Raw genomic sequence first — 24,375 nt, 5'->3', positions numbered from 1 at the left:
ACCTGAACTCCCAGGAGAGATTTTCCTCATTTTGATCTGGACGAAGATGCAAAATTCTGGGACAAAACTATGCCACACTTCTAAGTGGTCATCACAGAGGTTGGCAACTAGAAGCCCATTGTTTAGAGGTGCCCCACCTCTTGTCAGCCCAGAATCTTGAATAAATATGGGAGAGCAGCACAGCAGCTCATATCGCTGTTTGGAAGCATCTGGAGAAGAAGGAATGCCCTACTGGACCCTTCAACTGTACAAAAAGAGAATTGCACTCATTAGGACAGCTCCTGCTGCACTCTCAAGTCTTCACAAACAAGGACTTTGCCTGTCAAAGGATGAAGGAGTGGACTCCCTGATGAGCATCTGGAAGAAAAGTGCTGGAAGAAGTCACCTGCAGCATCTCCAACAAGGACAAGCCCAGGTGACCAGCTTCACAAGGAGTTTACTGGATCTGACCAGGTACATTGTGGGAACTGTAATCCCAAACCACCAAGAGGCAAATTGAGCTTCTGGACCCTTGGCTGGTGCTGTGGACCCTCAGAGGACCTTTCAGAAGAAGTTCTGACAGTTTGGGAACTTTTGGACAACTTTTTGGAAAAAGCTCCATAAGTCCACCGACCTTAACAACAAGAGTCAAGCTGGCGACGTCGAACTGCGACTCAGCCTGACCGTGCAGGTTTGCCTCATGGAAAGCTTCGGAGGGCTTCAACGATGAAAAGGAAGACCTCCAGGACTCACCCAGGCATTGCACTGCAGCAGGCCGCCGTCATCGAACTGAAATCCAGATTGACTCATCCCATTGCTCTACGTCGAGAGAAAAAGCTACAAAAAAGTGACTAAGGCTGAAGGTAAAAACTTGACCGGGCCCTACTGCTCATCGTAGCCGACTTGTGCCCAATCGTGATCGGCCTGAAACTCTGACTTTGTCCCGGTTGAGCGCGACCAGATAGCCCCGGTTGGCGCTAGTCACTTTTAAGCACTAGAAAGCACATTTTTGCATTTTAAAAATTCATATCTCCAGTGCCATACATTGGAGTTTTATTGTGTTTGTGTCTTACTTATTTACTGTTGTGGTGGTATTAAATGCTTTACACACTTGTCTACTATGTTAAGCTTGACTGCTCGTCAGCCAAGCTACCAAGGGTTGAGAAAGGATTAATTTATTGAGACTTAACTGGACCTTATTTGTAATTGTGGTGTTATTGTTGGCTGAAGATATCTAACTGCAACTACTAATAAATCACCTATCTATCTATCTATCTATTAGCTGTGAGGAGGCCCCAGTTATCCGTAGTAATTTCTCTGTACATTACATTGGTATGCGTATCCATGATGCATTCACCTCACTCTTGCACATGCCACCGCTGTCTTACCTCACCTCATTTGTACTTGGTTCTTTATGAACTAAGCCTTTGCATGGGATATTCAGGCTAGAAGCAACAAAATATTCCTGATAGGAGAGCATTGTGTATTGTTGTCAAAGGAGGCATAAGCCTTAATGTCTAATGAATGGCTCAGCATATCAAGATGAATATCAAAGGCATACTCTTCAGCTTTTGATACCGACAGGAAAGGAGAGTAGAATATCTTTAAATCAACCTGTTAATTTAAATAATTATGTACTAAGTTTATATAGAATTGAGATACAGGACTTTAATTAGTTAGGATTTGTTAAATCAAAATTGCTGTTGCACATTGCCATTCACTGATCTTCGCTAGTAAGCCACAAGCATGCATTCAAGACAACAAAAACTCACAAATGGGGGTGAAGGTAAAATGAGGCTCCCTGCAGCTTCTTGGTCAATGATTGTCACAGTGGCAGTGGTGATATCGCCAAGCACAGCCTCAACCGGATCATCAGGTCCCAAAACCAGAGAGAATGATTCGTGCCATTCTCGGTCTTCATTGGATAAAATCTCTACTTTAAATATAATATGGTCCATCCCTAGAAAAATTGAGGCAGTAGAAAATGTATTAAAAGAAACTGTGAAAGGTTTCCTTAGACGTGTTCCCAGTAGTAAGGTAATATATAAGACATATTTTAGGATTCCTTAAACCTGTGCTTTCTAAGTAATGGTACTGCCAAACTGCAAATACCCATTTGTGTTATTTATCAAAGGGATGAGAAAACCTTTCTCCACTAAACAAACCGCTCAGGATTTTTGTCGTCATTTTTGCATTTCACTCACTCACAGGGCCCCATACTTTGCCATTCATTCAGGCCAGACAAATTCAAGGACTCCTGCATATTTTGATAGCTTGTCACTAAACCGGACTAAACCGGCAGGACTGTACGCAGATCTCAACAGACAGTTAATGACTACTGTGTTTCAAAGTAAGAGTTTTCTGAATAAAAACAATAAACTGAAAAAATATATCACGATCAAAAAATCAATTCCTCCAACAAACATTCATCTTTTACCACCAAACATTTTACTGAGTTTCTTAACCAGGCTGCATTAAACAAAATAAAACGGATGCATACAAATTTAAAAGATGGCATTATTTCTAGTCAAACTAAACTATGCAATGAAAACTCCAGAAACAACTTCAAACTACCAATTCCTACCATTGTTGAATTTAAGAACTCTGCTCTTCGGGTAGTAATCAGTTCCAGACTGAGCAGAACCATCTCTTGTGCTACACCGTACTTTTGATGTCCTGTTGAGATCTCCTCTTCTGAGAACTTTAACATTTAATACTGCAACTTCTTCCAACTCTTGTGGTTCACGAACTTGATATGCAGATTCTTCAAACTCAAGAGTAGGTGCTATAACAAGTAAATGCAGAAAACAAATGTAACTGGTAGCTGTGAGCTGCATGTCAAATGCTTCTGTATTTACAACAAAAATTTCAACATTAGGCCTTTACCAACTTTCCATTCAAAAGTCCACCCAAGGCCTATTAACATCCTACGTTGATTTCTGAAGGTCCGTAATTTTCTGTTGTCAATTCTGCAGCCACAAAACTGGGACAGAACAGGGTTTTTGCTTACCATCTTCCTCATTTGATATAGTTATGATGGCCATGTCAATCTTTCCAATTCGCGCACCGCTCCAGTGGCTACCAAGTGGGTTACTGAGATACACCTTGAACTGCTCCTCTGGTTCAAACACGGAGTCGTTATTTATAAGGATAGAGCAGTTTTTTACCTGGAAGCCAAGAAGTACACAAATATATTGAGATCAGTGAATGATAGCAAACAAGTCCAAACGCTGCAAAGCTGAACAAATCATTAAGCATAATGCTGTGTACACTATTGTGCGATGTAGGGTGGAGGAGAGAGGGTAACAGCAGGAAGAATGAAAGGGGAAAGTCATACTTGGGGGCAACATGGGGTTAAAACGCACAGGATTCGCTGGGATTCCTTTTCTCTCCGGACTACTCAGACCCTCTCATTGATCTTCCTTATAACCTTTGTCAAGCCCACTTTTTACACAAGGCAGTTAACTTGCGGTGTACCAAAAAAAGCATTTTGCAGACTTACAAAGACATGTCTGTTAAACTCCCGCATACCTTGTAGAACGTGTTAAAACATAGCTATTTTGACCATCTACTTATGGCGGAATTTTTTCAGAGACCTGTGGGCTCACACTGTTCTTGAACGTCCCCTTTACTAAATAATCAGGAGAAATAGTTACTTACCTTATGTAACAATATTTCTGGTGGATACCATGGGTTCCTCACCTTATGAATATCCTCCGAGGGGCACACTGAATCCCGAAACATTTTACGAGAGCAATAACTTTCCAGCATAGCCTCGGCCACAAATCTACCCATCTGGGATGTGACAACATTGGAGTATATAAGGTGCCAACCAGTGCATTGGCATCAGTTTCTGCTATTTTTACGTTCCTCATAAAAAACAGAACATATGTTGGCTTACCCATGGGATCTTATTAGTCATGGCACTAACTCAGATTTAAGGAGGGAGGGAGGGCATGGAGGAAATCAGCAGAAAGATATAGTATCCTCCAGAAATATTACTTTCAAAGGTAAATAACTTTTTCGCCCAACAGATTCCTTATCTGTTGAATGAGCCCCAAATCAATACTTCTCTAGAAGGGAGTATTGAGTAGTGCCAATTAATTAATGAGGTGATGGAACATTGCCCTAGCAAATTATCAGAAACTATATAGTTGAGCTGTGACCACCCAACAGATCTCAACAGAAAACCTCCAGTAAGAACCGTGGAAGAAGCCATGGACGTAGTGAGGGGGACATAAAGGCCAGATGGAGGGTGTAACTGGGCCTATTCATTGCACATTTTAATAGAGAGGGCAACCCCAACAGGAATTAGTAGAAAGTCAGTTGTTACTTCAAAGTCAGTTACATTGGGCGTCCCTACATTGTGAATTTTTACATAGGATGGGGCTTTACAGCGCACACTTTTACATACACAGTCCTTAATCTCACAGATATTACTTTTAAACCCCTTTTATTTAATGTATACATATTAAATTATTAGTTATATATATAGTCACTGAAAAAAACCAAAAAAGGTTACAAAGTCATTATACTTCGACTCAGATTGTACATGCACAAACCCATAGAAATTCAGCAGATACAGTTAGTTGACCCAACTATAACTTGCACTCCGCAATGCACTGCTTATGACCTTACATATTACATTATTCATGGCATGGTTAGTGGCATCACTGATGACATCACAAATGTTATCACTGATGTTAGTGCTGCTAACTATAACCGGTAAATTTCGGTGTCTTTTTTAGTTCTCAACGTTAACATTGTCAATGAGAAATTCACCAAACTATAACGCTACTTTAACCTTTGTTTTTTTCAGTACATTTCTAGGGTTTTTCAAAGAAAATTAAGTATTTTCCGAGTGTATATAAGGAACAATTACTTTATAATATAGGTTGCGTTCAGACATTTTAGTATCTTGTTTTATCATCAATGTTGTTTGCACTGTCTCTTTTTACCCCCTGCTTAAAAATTCTCGCAAGACTCGCGTGCTCCAGTGAAGAGTACCAAAATCCACGGCTCTAGGGAGAGGCTCGAAGGATCGTAGGAGGCACCAAGATCTTCTTTCACCCGCAGGAGCTTGTAAATGACTCTCACCAAACACCTGCGGGATCGTAGCACAATTTGAAATTCACCAAATAGAAAAGCGCCTCCTGTTTAACATGTGACTCTGCACCAAGCAAACAGCAGCTGATCACAACCTAACTTACTTTTCTAACTGTCAAAAACCTATCATGTACATTTATATTTTTGCCTCTCACATTTTTTCTCTTCTCTTGTAAGTCCATATTCCTTCTTAAGCTTACTCATTCTGCTGAGCCCGCCTCTTGTGACACACATCTTCATGTTGTACCATGGTTCGCTTCTGGATTTTGGGACACAGTTTCATCAAGTGATCTAGAGAATATGCCATTAAGTGCGATACTGACAAGAATCCTGGTTTTCCGAAATTGGACACCACTTGGATTGGCCATAGAGGTATAGTAAAAGTGGCATACATTGTGATGTTATCAGTGATGTCACTGACCATGTCATGAGTGATGTAATATGTGAGGTCCATAGCAGTGTACTGTGGGGGCATAAGTTATTAGTTAGCTCAGGTAACTATAATTGCAAAATTTCAATGGTTCTGTATAAGTGAAACCTGAGCCCAACTATACGTTCCTGTAACCTTAGTTTTTTCCAGTTAATTTCCATTTTTTAAAAATTTGCTTTCTAAGTACAATATCCCTGTAACCTTTGTTTTTTTTTGTGAATTTCCAAGGTTTTTTTTCAAATTTTATTTCCCAACTGTAATCTGCAACCTTTGAGAGTGGGTATGTGAGTGGCTAAATGGGTCAGTGAGTGGGTGCGAGAGTGGCTGTATAGAACTATGAATGTGTGAGTGGCTGTATGGGTCTTTAAGTGAGTGTGTGAGAGGCTGTATAGGTCTGTGAGTGGCTGTATGGGTGTGTGAGTTTCTGTATGGTTGTATGAGTGTGCGTGCGTAGTGTTGAGGGTGTGTTAGTAGCTGTGTGGATGGGTTTGAGAGGCTGTATGGGTCTGAGTGGGTCTTTGAGAGGTTGTAATGGCCTGGTGTGTGAGTAGTTGTATGGGTTTGTGAGTGGGTGTGTCAGTGGCTGTGTGGATCTATGTTAGTGGGTGTGGGAGTAGCTGTGTGAGTGGGTTTGTGTGACTGTATGAGTATGTCAGTGGGTTTGTGTGACTGTATGGGTATGTGTGTAGGTATGTGAGTGGCTGTATGGGTCTCGTATGTGAGTAGGTGCGTTAGTGGCTGTACGGGTCTGTGTTAGTAGGTGTGTGAGTAGCTTTGTGTGTCGGTGACTAGGTGTGCGAGTGGCTGTATGGGTCTGTGGGTGTGTAAGTGTCCATATGGGTGTATGAGTGGGTGTATTATTCGTTTCGAGGGTGTGGGAGTGGGTTTTGGAGTGGCTGTAGGGGTCTGTAAGTGGGTGTGTGAGAGGCTGTATGGGTCTGTAAGTGGGATTGTGAATGGCTGTACGGGTGTGCAAGTGGTTTTGTGGGTCAGTGAGTAGGTAAGTGAGTGACAGTATGGGTGCGAGTGGCTGTATGGGTCTGAGTGGGTGTGTGAGTGGCTGTATGGGTGTGTGATTAGTTTCAAGGGTGTGTGAGTAGCTGTATGGATCTGTGAGATTACGAGTGGCTGTATGGGTGTGTGCGAGTGGTTTTGTAGGTCAGTGAGTGGGTGTGAGTGGCTATATGGGTCTGTGAGTGGCTGCATGGGTCTGCGAATGGGTGTATGACTAGCTGTATGGGTCAGTGAGTGGGTGTCCGAGTAGCATGATGACAGAAGAGAACACCGAAGATGGAGGAAGGTCTTGCTGTATGGGTGTGTGAGTATCTGTATGGGTGTATGAGTGTGCGTGCGTAGTGTTGAGGGTGTGTTAGAAGCTCTGTGGATGGGTTTGAGAGGCTGTATGGGTCTTTGAGAGGTTGTAAGGGCCTGGTGTGTGAGTAGTTGTATGGGTTTGTGAGTGGTGTGTCAGTGGCTGTGTGGGTCTACGTTAGGGAGTGTGGGAGTAGCTGTATGTGTCGGTGACTATGAGGGTGAGTGGCTGAATGGGTCTGCAAGTGGGTGTGTGTGTGTACCTGTATAGATGGGCGAGTGGTTTTGTAGGTCAGTGAGTGGGTGTGTGAGTGGCTATATGGGTCTGTGAGTGGCTGCATAGGTCTATGAATGGGTGTATGACTAGCTGTATGGGTCAGTGTATGGGTGTGTAAGTGGGTGTCCGAGTAGCAAGATGACAGAAGATAACACCGAAGATGGAGGAGGGTTTTGCTGTACATTATAACATGACTTATAGGTCTTAGGTAGGGTAAGTTTTGTTCCCACAATGCTGTTTAAGGTCTATCTTGAGTAGAGACCACATGGACCAGTCTGCTGTGTCATATGAAGAGCAAACTGTTTTACTCTGCTAACTGATGTTTGGAGAGGTGCTTTGATGTGCAATTCCATGAGTGGTAAAAAACTGTATGAGGTAAATTTCCTATTTCTGGGGTGTCTGAATTTTGGGGTATGGTTTTGCAACCACAATTCCAGCTCACCAGTTCCTCCATAAAAGATGGATAGCAATGAAATGCCCCCTATTAGGCTCGTCATTTCTTGAGGGTAGACTGACTGAGACAAGGACAGATCATCTTGAGCCAATTTTCCAAAGATGTATTATTGAGATACCATGAGCAGGGATCCTGAAACTATAGCAGATGCCGGAGTACGTCGTCTGGGCTGTCTGAACATGATAGAGATTTAGCCGTGGAATCATCATTACCTGTACTTGTCCCGAAAGGTGCCTTACCAAACAGTTGCTTCTTGGGACCCTTGTCCGAACTTCACTGAAGCATCTGAATTCTGTGTGCGCAGGGATCCAACTAAAGAATAACTCATGCTTCAATTCACTAGTTCCCACTGGGCAGCTGCATGCTTTTATAGACTCATCATGCCCCTTTCATTCCCTCCCAGACAATGCTGTGCTCAAAGTGTCTGAAAAGGAATGCCCTCCCCTTTCTTCAACATCATATACCTCAACCACGCATTCACATCAGTTTGATCCCAGAACAAATTAGGATTAATAAAAAAGAAAATCCTACAGAAAGCTCCATCATAGTCTTTCCAGCACAACCCACCAAATTCCTCCTGCGTACAAACTATTCTATTCTGATAGCAGGATGGATGGGAGCCCAAATGAAGGAGCCTTTTCATTCTTCCAGGCCCACTCCTACCATTGACACTTCCAGTTTGGGGTGAGTCTTCTATAAAACCCACCGCCAAAAGAATTGTATATGGATGTTACTCATGGATTTACCATAGCCCCATAGGTAATGGCTAAAAGTACAGTACATAACCAATAGCCTAGTGAACAAACATACACATTTTATTTTAGTATATTCATGCATACAGTGCACTACAGCCTGGTGCATGTACAGTGCGTACACTACTGCATACAGTGCACTACAGCCAGGTGCATGTACAGTGCGTACACTACTGCACATAGTTAATATCCAGTGAGCACACGTAATGACATGGTTTACATAAACATATGTAAATCTGAGAGTCCAGAATCACCCATTAAATTGTTGTGACTAATTCTTTAACATTTAATGAAAATGTGGTTTAGCTTGTTATATGTTGATTGCTGCTACTTACAAAACACCAAACACTAATAGCATGATTAGATGCCTACTAACTGAAGAGGCAACAGCATGTAAACCTTTTTTTTCCCGAATAACCAAAATAAGTCATGCCGGTCCTTAAAATCATGACGCACCATAAAATCCTTACACTTGTGATAAAACCATGAGTTTGGAAGACTCCATTGTATCTTTCAGAGGATAGATTTGGGGTGTAGATGCCAGGAGGTGAGTGCTGCGCACAATGCGCTGGTGCACGCACTCTGTTGCAGTCTCTGCCTTCCTCAGACAGGCATTTAATGGCTTCGTGCATATAGGGTGTTCATTTGTGCCATCAGCTGGGGGACAGGAAGTTAATCTTTTTAAATCTACCTGTGAAAATACAATACCCCTAAAAAGCCCATCAACACTTTTTATGAATGGATAGACAACGTCGTGCCCAGGGAGGGGCAGCTGCTCACACATTAGGCACTACTTCCCCCCCTTCACGCATCTGATTACTTCAAAGTTTTTCACTAATGGTAGACCCGGTCCGGCAATGCCCAGGCGGCAGAGAGAATGATGCTTGAGAAGTTGTGACCTTTAATGGACAGTGTGAGATTCATGGGGGTTTTCTTACTTAAATGAGGTATTGTCATGTGATAGTCTTTAATGGGGGGATGCGCTCGTTCTATCCATAAGTACATTTTGAAATTGGTATAGGGGCCGGGGAAGCAGCGTTTTAGAAGTATTTTGTGAGGGAGGGGGCTAAGGCTAAGGCTTATGATTGATGGGGTTTCCTGTCTGGTCTGCTGCACGTTTATTTGGTATGGCAGTACTATTCATAAGTGAGTCTATTAAGTTAAAATTGATCAATGTGAGCTTTTATTTTTTGTCTGGGTACATTATAGATGAATGATTAGGTTTGAGAACCGCTGTTTAGTTTCTGAGAGGTACATAATACCCCTGCTTTTTTAGGCTGCACGTGGGCTGTCTCTGGAGGGGGTCGTAAGACTTGTGGGTGTGGCTAGTTTGGTCTTTTCCGTTGAATGCATTCAGATGTGGACCCTCCGCACCTCAAGGGTTCAAAGTATTAAGGAGCACCATGTCTGGTGGGGTTTACCAACACTTTGCCTAATCTCCTGAACCTATCATGTGCTTATTGCGAGCTGGAGGTGGGGCAATCGGGTCTAGAGCCAAAGTAAATGCTGAGACTGACGGTGGCTGCTTTTAAATGTCTTGCTTTTTTGTGAGGCGTGGGCCGGGTTCAGCACTTCGAACAAAGGCAGGAGGGGCACAAAGGGTGTGTTGCAAACTCCAGCATTTGCTCCTTGGCCTGACAACCGCAAGCCGAGAGGAGGTGGCAGGAACGTTAGGATATGTCTTATGTTGTCTTTATATCCGTGGATTTGTTTTCCAATTAAAGAAACGAATAGTTTCTTACCTGTCGGTGTAGTTTTGCAGCTTGAAGATCTTTCTGGATTCACTATGCTGTGCATTATTCCGCGGTCTGGTGGTTGGGTCCGGATTCGTAGTCTTTCTTTTGTCTTTTTTTTTTTTTTTGTAGCCCAGGTGGGCGTCGACGTCCCACCATTTGGTGCACCTCTCGTGACGTCGTCCTGCTTCCTACGGAAGTCCCAGCTCGGAGCGCCGTCTTTGGATTTTTTTTTTAACCCTAAGCTATTTACCGTATTTCTTCTCAGTTTTATCCTTTCTCACATTTCTTTTCAAAACTTCTTTGTTCTCCATTCTCTGTCTTTCCCCCCTCTTCTCCATCCTCATCTTTCTGGCGGAGGTGGGAGGGTTTGCTAGTGAATCCAGAAAGATCTTCAAGCTGCAAAACTACACCGACAGGTAAGAAACTATTCGTTTTGCAACGTGAATCTTTCTGGATTCACTATGCTGTGCATCGATTTCGTAGCGGCTGGGTGGAAGATGAGCGTTGGTCGTTGAATATATGTTGAAGCACATTTTGTCCTACTTGTGCTTCCTTGTTCATTTGTATATCCACGCAGTAGTGCTTAGTGAACGTGTGCACTGAAGCCCATGTTGCCGCCAGGCATATGTCTTGAATGGGTGTGTTTGCCAGAAAAGCAATTGTTGCTCCTTTCTTCCTTGTGGAGTGGGCCCGTGCCCTTTCTGGTAGTGCTTGCCCTGCCTGTTTGTGGCAGAACTATATCGTGAGTGTGATCCATCGCGCAATGGTGCCCTTTGTTACTTGCCTACCCAGGAAGCTGGTTGCGAAGGACACAAAAAACTGCTTAGTTTTCCTGTGCTCCTTGGTTCTCTCAATGTAGTGCATCACTGCCCTTCTAGCGTCCAGAGTGTGCAGTGCTCTTTCTGCGCCTGTGGTAGGGTTCTGAAAGAAGCTTGGTATTTGTATTGTCTGGTTCATATGAAATGCCGACACCACCTTCGGCATGAAGTGGGGGTCTGTTCTCATTACGACTCTGTCCTTGTGTATCTGGATGTAGGGCTCTTGCAGCGTTAGCGCTTGCAGCTCGCTTACTCTGCGCAGCGAGGTTATTGCCACCAGAAAGGCTGTCTTCATTGTTAGCATTTGAAGGGAGGCCTTGTGAATGGGTTCAAAGGGCGCCTCATAAGTTCCGTTAGGACTAAGTTGAGGTTCCACGCCGGCGGCGGCATCCTTTTTGGTGGCGCTATCCTTTTTGCCCCCTCCAGGAACCTCTTTACAACTCTTGGATGTAAAGAAACTTTCACCCGTCTCACCTTGTGTGTAGGCAACAATCGCAGCGAGGTGTACCCTTAGTGAGGATGAACATAGTTTAGCCTTTAGTAGGTGTGTGAGGTATCTTACCACCGTTGATTCCCTTGTCATCTTATTTTGCAGTTTATGTCTCCTGCACCAATGTGTGTACCTCTTCCATTTTTCCCCATAGCATTTCCATGTCGTAGGTCTCCTTGCTTTCCAGAGCACTCGCATAGTGCTTTGAGGTAGCCTAAGGTGTGCAAACTCTATGTCTTCAGGAGCCATGCCGCTAGGCCGAGGCGCTCTGGCTCTGGGTGTAGAACCTCTCCGTTCTGCATGGAGAGTAAGTCCTTTCTTTTGTTGAACTTGTGTGGTGGTCCCTGTGCCATCTCCACTATTTGCGAGTACCAGGTCTGTCTTGCCCACTGTGGTGCCACTAGGATGAGCGTCATGTTGCTGGTCCTGCACTTGTAGAGTACCCTGTGTATCAGTGGTATTGGTGGAAAAGCGTAGGTAAATGTTTTTGACCAGCTTATCCATAGGGCATTCCCCTTGGATTGTTTTTCTGGCTGTCTGGATGCGAAGCTTTGGCATTTTGCATTCTGGTGTGTTGCAAACAGGTCTATTGTCGGTGTACCGCACCTTCTGAATAGCCTTTGCGTTTCCTGTCCATTGAGCTCCCACTCGTGGGACGCCGAAGTCTGCCTGCTGAGCCAGTCTGCTTCCACATTGTCCTTCCCCGGTAGGTGAATGGCCAGCAGGTCTATTTTGAGTGGGATGGCCCATCTCCAAATCTCCTGCGCCAGGTTGGATAGGGGAAATTACTGTGTTCCTCCCTGCTTGTTGATGTAGAACATCGTTGTTGTATTGTCTGTTTGTATCAACACCTTCTGGCTGTACAGTTTTTTCTGGAAGGCTTTCAGGGCTAGGAATACGGTCTTCAACTCCAGGTAGTTGATGTGTCTGACCGCATCCGCTGGACTCCACAGACCCCTCACTCTGAGCTTGTCCTTATGTGCTCCTCATCCTATGTGAGATGCGTCTGTGGTGATGGTCACCGTTGGGTTTGGTGGTGTCAAGGGCTTCCCTATAGTTATGTTCTCACTGTTCCACCATGCTATCTCTTCTTGCACTGCGTGCGTTACAACCACTAGATCCTCCCAACTTCCGCTTGCCTGTGACCATTGCTGTTGCAGCCATTCCTGCAAAGGCCTCATGTGTAGGCATACATTGGGAACTAGGTGAATGTATGACGCCATCATTCCCATGATCTTGCTCGCTGTTCTCACTGTCAGAGCTTGCCCCTTCTGGTAGAGGCGAGTCTCCTTCAGCAGGGTCAGTGTTCTCTTGTCGCTGGGCATCACTGTTCCCTGTAAGGTGTTGATCTTTGCCCCCAGGAAGATCTTCACCTGTTCTGGTTCCATAGAGGATTTCCCCCAGTGTATTGAGAATCCCAGCTTCCTTAGTGTGTTTGTTACCCGCTGTGCGTGTTCCTCGCACTTTTCGCGTGAACTTGCCTTTATTAGCCAGTCGTCGAGGTAAGGGTATACATGAATCCCTTCCCTCCGCAGGTACGCTGCCACTGCCGCCAGGCATTTTGTGACAACCCTTGGTGCGGACTTTAGCCCGAATGCCAAGGTTGTGAATTGGTAGTGTTCCTTGCCAATGGCGAACCTTAACAGACCTTTGTGCTGCCTGTTCATTGGGATGTGTAGGTAGGCATCTTTGAGATCCACGGTGGACATGAAATCTCCTTCTCTCATTTGCGGGAGTACCTCTTGTAGGGACGTCATTTTGAACTTTTGCGTCCTTACGTACTGGTTTAGGAACCGTAGATCCAGGATGGGCCTTAGTGCTCCGTCCACCTTTGGTACAAGGAAGTAGTTTGAGTACACTCCCTTGTTCCCTTCTTTAAAAGGTACTGGCTCTATGGCATCCTTTAGGAGTAGTTCTTGTGCTTCTTCTATGAGTTGCACTAGCTCCTGTCCTGAGTGTTCCCTCCTCTTTGCTTTTCTGTTTGGTGGCTTCCTTTCCAACTCTATACAGTATCCGAACTGTATGATGTTCAGTATCCATTTGTCTGTTATCTTTTTCCATTCTTGAAGGAAACGTCTCAGTCTGTCGCCTACTGGTGTTGCATGTTCGTTGGCGTTTGGTCTGTGTAACCCTCTCGTCTTTGATCTTTTGTGCTCCACCCTCGGAGGGTTTTTGTGGGTGAGCACTCTTTCCCGTGTGAAGTCCAGGTTCAGGTTTTAAAGTCTTTATTTCGATTTTTACATCATAAAAGACAATTAAAAGCAATAGAAATTAGGCATACATAAGATAGTTAATTTAAAACCATCACAATTACAATTTCATAAATTTCATAAAACATTTCAACGTTAAAAATAGAATTAAACAGTATGATAAAGACCTAGTACTTGAAAAAAACCTGTTGAGAAGTTAGAAAACGAGAGCAAAATCAAGGTGTCTGCAGATATCTTGCTCCAATCACCCATGCCCACCCCAGGAATTTGGCTACGCCCACAACTACCACCTCAGAGGTATTGGTACGAAGCACCCATATAGCCTCAGTACTCCCTCTGACTTTAAGATCGGGGCAAATGGGCCTAATCCATTTGCTTCTTGGGGTAGAATATGCTGGACATGCAAATAGGAGATGGCCAACACTCTCCTTGTGACCAATGCACCAGGGGCAGGAATCACTCGCTCGGTTAGACCAGTTCTTGGTGAAGGATCTTAAGAGCAGAGACCCTACTCGGAACTGGTGGTAGAGCTTTTTGTCAAGTGTCTTAGTTATAACGTCCCAGTAATTCTCCAGGAAAGGGTCCAATTTATGGGACAAGAACCTTCCTGTTAAGCTAGTAGAATCTGAGGCGATAACTAATGCTTGGCGAACAGAAGCCCAGTAAAGTGCTTTAAATTCCTGTTTTGAAGGAAAGGTGGTTGAACCCGGGGAAACCCACAGCTGATTAAGACCCATGTCATCCAAGATCAATTTCACTTCACGAAGCCAGGGTATACTACTAGACCCCCAAATAGATCTTACTTCCTCAAATTCCCTAGCAAAGAGGCTTAAGTCTGGGGAAGTCCAGATACGTCTCCACAGGGCTACTAGCCTGTATCGAGCCATTTCGTTAATTGGGTTGCAGCCCATATCCAGACATAGTGGTTTGATTGGAGCTGATTGGGGGAGTCCTACCAGTTTCCGCATGAATTTATTTTGAACTTTCACCAGGGTTGATAGGTCCATATGCCCCCAGAGGTCTGCCCCGTACAGTATCGCGGAGCTTAGCTTGGTGGCATAGATCTTAAGTGCGGGTTTGACACGTTTAGTTAAGAACCTTTTTTGCTCCTGCAGAAGACAACCAGTAAGGCAAGCAAATTTTAGGTGTAATGTGTCAACCTGTGGTTTCCAGCGGAGACGGTAGTCCAAGGTTACTCCTAAATAGGTCATAACCTCAACTTGTTCCAAACCGACTCCATTCATGCTCACTGAGCTCTTAATGGGGCGACTTTTAGTTAGGACCATACATTTAGTTTTGCTCACATTGATTTTTTTTTTTTTTTTTTTTTTTAAACCTTTATTAGTCATCTACAGCTCTCATACAGGATAAAAACAAAGGTTCCAATTTTAAAAATGAACACAACAAGCAAGGCAATATACATCATGAGTTCGCGTCAGCTCCCAGCGAGGGGGCGGCCCCATTTCCAACATCAGATCAAGCCACCGATTGAGAGGAGGAGGGAGAAGCAGAGGCGCTAACATTCTAGCAGAGGTGCATCAGAAAGACCCAAGTCGGACGCGAGGCTAGGGGGAAAGTTGCTCCTCTAGTGGTTCAGTGGCAGGAGGCAAACATATGTACCCCCTATACTGGTTCCAACCTCCCCATACCTTATGCCATTTCTTGGGCCTCCCCCGCGCACTATACACCGTTTTCTCCCGGAACATGCACCAGTCCATGTTGTCCTTCCACGCATCCAGGGTGGGAGGGCTAGGGGATCCCCACAATCTTGCAATATCTCGCTTAGCCACCATATTACCTAGGGTCACCCATTGAGTCTGCGCCGCGTCGTAGTCTGTAGGACCCCACACATTCAAAAGACAGCGCCGCGCCTCTGGGTGCAATACAATGCCCGTGACCTCCTGCATCCCAACGTGAATCCGCTTCCATAGTTCCGCAATCACACCACACTCCCATATAATGTGCAGAAAGGTGCCCACCATCCCGCAGCCCCTCTTACACAGCCCATCCTCGGAAAAACCCATATGGACCAATCGGGGCCCAGTGACATAGACTCTGTGGAGTATCTTAAGCTGGACAAGCCGCAACCTGGCGGGGATTGCGACCTCCTTAGGAGAGGAGACCGCGTACTGCCAATCCTCATCGTCCAGCTCAAGGCCGTCTCTAGTCCACTGGTCCCGCACCCCCAGGAGGAGGTCGGTCCGCTCACATTGATTTTTAAATCGTTGACATTACAAAACTCCTCAAATCGGGTCAGTGCGATTTGCAGACCACTACGAGTCTTTGAGAGAAGTAAGGTATCATCGGCAAAAATGAGCATAGGGAACTTGGTCCCGCCCAAAGAGGGTGCGTCAGTGGGGGTCTTAGCAAAGAACTTGACCACCTGGTCAATGAACAACAAAAAGAGTGTAGGTGCCAGAACACAACCCTGACGGACGCCACGTGTTATGGGGAAGCAGATCGTCACCTGCCCTTGGCCTCCCCACCTCACCCTTGGCAAATTTCCCTCATGTAATCTTACAATCATGTCCAGTAATTCTAACCGCAGTCCCAAATTTCTAAGAACGGTCCAGAGTTTAGCCCTTGGCACAAGATCGAAGGCCGATTTCGGATCTATAAAGGCTGCGTAGATAGACCCGCCGCCCAACAGCACCACCTTCCAGTAGATCAGACAAAATCTGAAGACCTGGTCAATGGTGCTGGTACCTGATCTGAAACCGGCCTGTAGGGGGGACAGGATACCCTCCAACTCCATCCACCCCTGAACTCTGGCAAGGACCATCCTTGCGATGACCTTTTGAAGTGAATCAATTAAACTTATGGGACGGTAGTTTCCCGGGACTGAACGGTCCCCTTTTTTAAAAATGGGGAGAATCTCCGCCCCCTTCCAGGACACGGGGATCCGGGCCCCCTTGGCAATAGCATTCGCTACCGCAGTTATATAAGGAACCCAGAGTTGGGGATTGATTTTGAATAAATCAGCCGGGATGGAGTCCATCCCTGGCGCCTTCCCCCCTTGGACCAAGCGGAGCGCAGACTCAGTTTCCAGTGGCGTGAAGTTTAACTCTTGGTTAGGAGTAAGGGTAATTTCCTGCTTGGTTAGTTCAATGTCGATTTCTAAATCAGGATCCATAAACTGGCCAGAATAGAAATCAACCCATTTTGGCCAGCAGGCTATCATCACTACTATAACAGGTAGGGCATGGGTCCGAGGACAAAAGGGGATATGGGGAGGGCACAGGGGATCATTTAAAACCAAGACAGGGTGTGAGGTGGGGATAACTTCGGGGATTATGATGGTGGGCTGAGCTGGGGCATTAGGTCTTTGGATCTTAGTAACACCCCCCCCTCTGGTGGCCCTTGCTGTCACGACCGCCGTCGTTCCTGGAGATTCGAGTGAAGCACAAGGGTTCTACCTCCCGACGTCTCCGGCTCTGGTTATGGAAACACAGAGTACCAGAACAATCAGGCGAGGGAAAAGGAAGAGGATGGGTACCGCAAGGATTGGAAGTCCTGAAAGGATAGGAAGAGAGAAAACAAAGAAGATAACTCACAACAATAACCTACTCTCATTAGGTCTCACTAAATGTAATGTGGCACCTCAAACACACTGTTACAAGCACAGCGGTACAACACAAACCGAGAGGACACACCCCCTTCAATCCAACATTCTATTCAGTCGCTTCTCCCTATAGTGTCCCCGTTTTGCCCTTCGCCTAGGTACCAAAACCCACTTCCCTCCGTTATACTCCAAGGTCCCTTCCCCTATTACGTGCTCTAACACGAATGTCTTGAACCGATGTCCAGCAGATGCCTAAAGAACTAAAGTCTCGTATTTCCCAACAATGGATACGGTAATGTCTTGCAAATCCTCACGCCTAACGCGCTTACTTGCCAGTAGGTGAACAGCAACCTTCTCGCTCCCGCTCTCGCTCCGGGGGTAGCGGAATCCACGCGTTCCAAGACGGTGCCCTCGCAGTCCGGATGACAAGACGTTCTCTTCGAACTGTGAGAGTATCCTGAGGTCTTTGAACGCGGCGACGCTTACTTCAGCGTCCCGCGTGGGAGTTCCGTGAAGTCGGAACCAAACACTCCTAAGTCCGGAGTCTCTTGGCGGTTTCCTCAGCACGGCGATGAACCCGCTCTCCCTCCGATGCAGCAGACGCGAACACTTGCGCCTTCCTTGCTCGGTGACGGGCGTCGAAACCACCGTGCTCCACAATCCAGTATTACGCGCCTCGATTGGCTCCTGAGTCGCGTATTTCATCGGTTTCGGCCCCGCCTTGGTACAGCCGAGGATTCTGGTTGTCGTAGTTTTCTGATGGCTGTACGTCCGGTAGGCGCTCTTGATCAGCGCCTGACCGTATTCCCCCCTGTCAGGCGCCTCCTAGGACCAGGCTTGGCGGGAAGCGGGCGTGAAACGAACGCACCGCCTCCGGGGCGTGAACATCCGAGGCCTGCACCCAGTAGTCCTCCTCAGCCGAATAGCCCTTCCAGGCCAGAAGGTACCACAGGCTCCCTCTCCGGTACCGGGAATCCAACACTTTCCACACTTCATACTCCTCCTGGCCATGGCGGAGTAACGGCGGGACCGCCCTCCTCCTAGCCCCGACCGCCGGTTTCAACAAGCCGCAATGGAACACCGGATGGATGCGCAACGACGCGGGCAAGGCCAATTTATACGCCACGGAGCCCACACGACGCACCACGGGATACGGACCTATAAACCGAGGATGGAATATACTGCGAAACTTGAACCGGAGGTATTTCGTAGACAGGCACACTCGGTCTCCGGGTTGATACGAAGGCCCATCCTGCCGGTGGCGGTCCGCCCAAGCCTTGTAGACGCCTTTGGCTCGCTCCAGAGTTGACTTGAGGCGCTCATGGAGTCTACCCAGCTTCTGCAAATGAGCCGCCAGTGCGGGCTGCTCCCAGATGTCCACGGGGAAGGCCAACGGCAGAACCTTGGCATGATAACCATAATTCGCCCGGAAGGGTGCTTCCTTGATAGAACAATGCCACACATTGTTATACGATAGTTCCGCCAGCCAAAGCAGCGACACCCACGATGTGCTGGCTTCCTTGGAGTAGCAACGGAGATAGGTTTTGAGCGTTTGGTTAAGACGCTCGGTCTGGCCATCCGTCTGTGGGTGGAAGCTGGTGGAGGTAGCCACCTCCACTTGTAGCGCCTTACACCATGCCTTCCAGAACCGTGCGATAAACTGGGGGCCTCTGTCTGATACAATTACTCTCGGGAATCCATGTAGGCGTATCACATGCGACAACAACAGATGAGCAGTTTGGCTGGCCGAGGGAAGGTTCTTGCATGGTACGAAATGACCCATTTTTGTGAGGCTATCTACCACGACCATGATCGCATTGCATCCCTGGTCCATCGGCAGCCCCACCACGAAATCCATGCTGATGTTTTGCCAGGGCCCAGCGGGAGTCGGCAAGGGTACCAACTTGCCTTTAGCTTTCGAGCGGTCTCCCTTGGCTTGGGCGCACACATCGCAAAGTTGTATCCTTCTTCTAGCGTCCTCTTTCATGTGTTCCCACCAAAAGTGTCGTTGTAGAAGCTGAAGAGTGTTAGCGCACCCGGGATGACCCCCCAGCAGCGACTCATGACAGCACACGAAAGCCTGATGCTGGAGCGCCACAGACGGCACAAACAAACGGTCGCGAAAAAACAGCAATCCTCCTTTCATATGCCGGTCCACTCCCTGTTCTTCCCAGAGGAGCCATTGCTCTATGGTATAGTGTGTTCGAACTGAGTTCAGAAACGTGTCTGCCCTGACCACGCATATCACTTTCTCCGGTGCGATGATCGACTCGGTGATTTCCTTGTGAGACAAGGGCTCTCCGCCTTGCCGGGATAGTGAATCAGCTTTCTTGTTTTCCGACCCTGGACGAAAGTTGATGACAAAGTCATATCCTGCAAAAAACAGCATCCATCGCATCTGTCTTTGTGTAAGATGCCTGGCCGTCTTTAGGTATTGTAAATTCCTGTGGTCGGTATAAACTGTTACCGGATTTCGGGCTCCCCACAAATAATGTCTCCATTCCTTAAACGCCTTCCAGACTGCGAGCAACTCTTTTTCCGCAATCGTGTAGTTTGCTTCAGCCAGGGTCAATTTCCTAGAGAGGAAGGCTATGGGATGCAGTTGTCCTGACTGTGCTTCACGCTGCGAGAGTACCGCTCCCACCGCGATGTCGGAAGCGTTAGCTTCCACGATGAAAGGAGCGTCGGAGCGGGGATGCTGCAGGATCGGGGCTGTAGTGAAAGCTTGTTTTAACTCACTGAACGCCTGCATCGCTTCTTGAGTCCATGTAAATGGGTGTCCTTGTCGTAGCAAACGAGTAACAGGAGAGACAAGTTGTGAGAAGTGAGAGATAAATCTCATGTAATAATTAGAGAACCCCAGAAAACATTGGACGTCTCTCACTGTCCTTGGGATGGGCCACTCCTGTACTGCTAACACTTTCCTCTCAGCCATACTCAACCCTGCCGGACTTAGGACCACTCCCAGGAATTCCACCCTCTCTACATCAAATTCGCACTTGCACAACTTGCAAAACAAATTGTTCTCCCTCAGCTTCTGTAGGATTTGAGACACGTGTGTGTGGTGGGTGCTAGCATCTTTGGAGTAGATTAGGATATCGTCAATGTAGACCACAGTGGTTTTATCTATATACTCCTTGAGCACATCATCTAGAAAGTATTGGAACGCCGCCGGGGCGTTACACAGGCCAAACGGCATTAACCTATACTCAAAAAGGCCATATCGCGTTTTGAACGCCGTCTTCCACTCATCTCCCTCTCTTATCCGAACCAGGTGATAGGCCCCTCTCAAATCCAGTCGGGTGTAAATGGTTGCCTCCTTCACCTGGTCCAGCAAGACAGGGATGAGTGGAAGAGGGTATCTGTTCCGCACCGTGTTTTTATTCAAAACGCGATAATCGATGCATGTTCTCAAGTCGCCATTAGCATTCTTGATAAAGATCAGGGGCGAAGCGGCAGGAGAACGGGAAGGCCTGATGAACCCTATGTCTACATAGTGTTCCAAATATTGTCGCAGATGGTCGGTCTCCGGTTCCGACAAGGCATACACTCGACAAGAAGGCATAATTGCCCCCGGGATCAAGTCTATCTGACAATCATATTCCCGGTGAGGGGGCAAGATTTCCGCCTTACTCTCGCTGAATACATCCGTATACTTGTCATAGGCTGCGGGGAGGACCGTGTCTTTCTCTGCCGCCGTGAGAATATGATACCCTTGGGCGAGCGCCAGAAGGTGGGTTCTGTGAGCGTTGGCGCATTCTCTTTGGCAAAACTCGGTGTCAAATCCCACCGTTTTTCTTTTCCAATCGATCGCGGGATTATGGGTTGTTAACCAAGGCATGCCCAATATTAACTCATACTGAGGAGGGGCCTCAATGATGTTGAAGGCTATCTCTTCCACATGATCCCATAGTGGTCCAGGTTTGGCCAGAGTCAATGGCTCCGTGACTTCGGTGATGGGTCCTGATATCAGAGGTTTCCCATCAACGGCCCAGACCTGTTCTGGACTATTTCTCGGAAAACGCCTTAACCCAAGCCGCTTCACCAGTCCAATGTTCACAAAATTCCCGGTGGCCCCGGAATCAATCATCACTCTGACCTCATGTTCGGCTGTTCCCACTTGTAAATGCATGATTAATACAATGTGGGATTCCGATGCTATCGAGTCTATGATAGCCAAAGAGGGCAGCTGTAGCGCACGGGTCTTGCCTCCCTCTTCCGCAATCATAGGTTCTGGGAGGGATGCCTGCAACGTGGTTACTGCCACTTTCTTCACACCTGCATACCCTCCGTTTTGGGGTTTAACGGGACAATCCCTCACATAGTGCCCTTTCTTTCCGCAGTACATGCACAAACCTGCGCTCCTGCGGCTTTCTCTTTCGGCCCTAGACAAAGGGGCCCGAATCGCACCCACCTCCATGGGCTCTGCCTGACCCTCCGAAGAGGCCACAGGGTTTCTAGACCCTCTCTCGGTTTTATCAACATGGGCATACACCCGCTCTCCCTTATGTTCGGATAATCTATGGTCTAGTCTCAACGTAAGATTCATCAAATCTGTACAAGTTGAGGGCTGAGGATCAATTTGGGCCAATACATCTTTCATGTCGTCTTTTAAACCCTGATTTTTTTTTTTTGAAACATTTTTTATTGTTTTCATAGCATCAACTCAATACAAGCCCCGCTACCCCCCCCCCCCCTTCAAAGAGGATACTTTACATACAGTGTTGCCATCCAATATCCAGGAGAATAATCATCCTGCCCATGCGGGCCCCCCCCTCCCTCCCTCCCCACCCCATGTCAGTGTGCCCCCCTCCGCCTTCCCCTCTCCTGATGTGCCCCTCCCCTACTATAAATCATGCATGGGTGCTCAACCTCCTCTAGGGAACCAAGGCTTTCCCACATGCCTAGCCACAGCCTTGCTTCCAGTGCTCGCCACTGCTCCCCTCCTACTCCCCGTTCAACGCCTCCTCCTGCCTGTCAGAGGTGTCCCCCTCTCTCCCGGTGTCAGACATCAGCCCCTGAAGTTCCACCACCAGCGCCTCCCACGCTCGGGCCGTCGCCAGCGCCTTCTCGTCATCCCTCCGAAGGGCTAATTGCAACCGGAGGTCTTTTAAACCCTGATAATAGAGGGACATTCTTTTCTCCTCGGGCCATGCCGTTTCAGCAACGAGACGGTTGAATTGAGTCAGATACGTTACCAGGTCCTGTTTCCCCTGTCGAAGCTCCAACAGTTCTCGGTCTGCCGAGAAGGTGGTGGCCCTTCGATCAAACACCCTCTCGAACTCCGTTCGAAAGGCATTCCAGTCCGATAGTAAGGGATCGTCATATTTGACCAAGGGCACTGCCAAATTGGCAGCATCCCCGGTCATATAGGAAATCGCAAAAGCCACCCTCGAATGGTTAGAAGGAAAGGAAGCGGGTTTGCATGAAAAGTGTAGGGCTATTTGTGTCAGGAAGGTTTGTATCTTGTGGGGATCCCCAGAAAACCTCTCTGGGCTAGCCAAAGGTATGGGAGGCGACACATTCACCTGTATAGGTGACGAAGACTGCGTGACATCAAACCGATTCCTACCCTGTCTATCCACCCTTTCTCTCAGAGCGGCCGTTTCCGCCTTTGATGCGGCCAATTCCTGTTGTACCACCAGGAGAGCCTGCAACACATCGTCCAATGAGGCCATGTTTGTGCGTCACTCGAATCCCAAGAATATATATTCGTGGGCGCGTAATTCTGTCACGACCGCCGTCGTTCCTGGAGATTCGAGTGAAGCACAAGGGTTCCACCTCCCGACGTCTCCGGCTCTGGTAATGAAAACACAGAGTACCAGAACAATCAGGCGAGGGAAAAGGAAGAGGATGGGTACCGCAAGGATTGGAAGTCCTGAAAGGATAGGAAGAGAGAAAACAAAGAAGATAACTCACAACAATAACCTACTCTCATTAGGTCTCACTAAATGTAATGTGGCACCTCAAACACACTGTTACAAGCACAGCGGTACAACACAAACCGAGAGGACACACCCCCTTCAATCCAACATTCTATTCAGTCGCTTCTCCCTATAGTGTCCCCGTTTTGCCCTTCGCCTAGGTACCAAAACCCACTTCCCTCCGTTATACTTCAAGGTCCCTTCCCCTATTACGTGCTCTAACACGAATGTCTTGAACCGATGTCCAGCAGATGCCTAAAGAACCAAAGTCTCGTATTTCCCAACAATGGATACGGTAATGTCTTGCAAATCCTCACGCCTAACGCGCTTACTTGCCAGTAGGTGAACAGCAACCTTCTCGCTCCGGGGGTAGCGGAATCCACGCGTTCCAAGACGGTGCCCTCGCAGTCCGGATGACAAGACGTTCTCTTCGAACTGTGAGAGTATCCTGAGGTCTTTGAACGCGGCGACGCTTACTTCAGCGTCCCGCGTGGGAGTTCCGTGAAGTCGGAACCAAACACTCCTAAGTCCGGAGTCTCTTGGCGGTTTCCTCAGCACGGCGATGAACCCGCTCTCCCTCCGACGCAGCAGACGCGAACACTTGCGCCTTCCTTGCTCGGTGACGGGCGTCGAAACCACCGTGCTCCACAATCCAGTATTACGCGCCTCGATTGGCTCCTGAGTCGTGTATTTCATCGGTTTCGGCCCCGCCTTCGTACAGCCGAGGATTCTGGTCGTCGTAGTTCTCTGATGGCTGTACGTCCGGTAGGCGCTCTTGAGCAGCGCCTGACGCTTGCATCTTTTCCTTTTGCGGGGTACATTTCTCAGAGAGTCCTCATCCATGGATGAGTCCGACTGAGATTGACTGGCCAGGAGCACACTGCCCTCATCCCCACTGCCTTGTGTGTCGTCAGGGTTTGAATCACTCTCTGAAGAAGTCAAAGATAGACCTTCCCCCTCCACCTCCCGGTGCACGTCCACCGCGGCTTCGACCAAGTGGTTGCTCGTACTCGGGGCCGGTGCATCAGGGCTGGGTATTGTGGCTAATTTTCCTAATGAAGAGCGTTTCCCGCTAACCAGATCTAATGAAAGCCGTTTTTCGGCCATGGCTAGCTCTTTTTCAAGAATACCTGTAGCCCTGGTGATAAAGGCGTCTAAGGGGCCAGAGACTACCCCCTTGGTAGTCTGCAGCTGTACAGTGCATTCCTTTCCAGAACGTAAAGGCATGGTTACAACAACAGGGTGATGGTGACAACGATATGACCAAAAAATATAAAAGTGCAGGGGGGGTGGCCCAACCCAACCACGACCGACGGCCACAGACGG

General features: G+C 47.4%; 1 protein-coding gene across 2 annotated transcripts in view; it reads right to left on the bottom strand.

Annotated features, from left to right (window-relative positions):
* Positions 1 to 24,375, bottom strand: part of FRAS1 (Fraser extracellular matrix complex subunit 1) — a 1,553,355-nt gene that overhangs the window by 882,196 nt on the left and 646,784 nt on the right. For both annotated transcript variants that reach the window (XM_085640947.1, XM_085640945.1), the window contains exons 13-15: positions 2,990 to 3,146; positions 2,564 to 2,764; positions 1,752 to 1,939 (exon numbers count right to left, since the gene is read on the bottom strand). In XM_085640947.1, the coding sequence (XP_085497073.1) occupies positions 1,752 to 1,939; positions 2,564 to 2,764; positions 2,990 to 3,146 (546 nt within the window). The remainder of the gene's footprint in view (positions 1 to 1,751; positions 1,940 to 2,563; positions 2,765 to 2,989; positions 3,147 to 24,375) is intronic.

Source organism: Triturus cristatus, chromosome 2_2 (genome assembly GCF_964204655.1).
Source record: "Triturus cristatus chromosome 2_2, aTriCri1.1, whole genome shotgun sequence".
In the NCBI taxonomy this organism is placed as follows: domain Eukaryota; kingdom Metazoa; phylum Chordata; class Amphibia; order Caudata; family Salamandridae; genus Triturus; species Triturus cristatus.
Note: the sequence above shows the minus strand (reverse complement) of the source record. Positions and strands in the feature narration are given on the sequence as shown.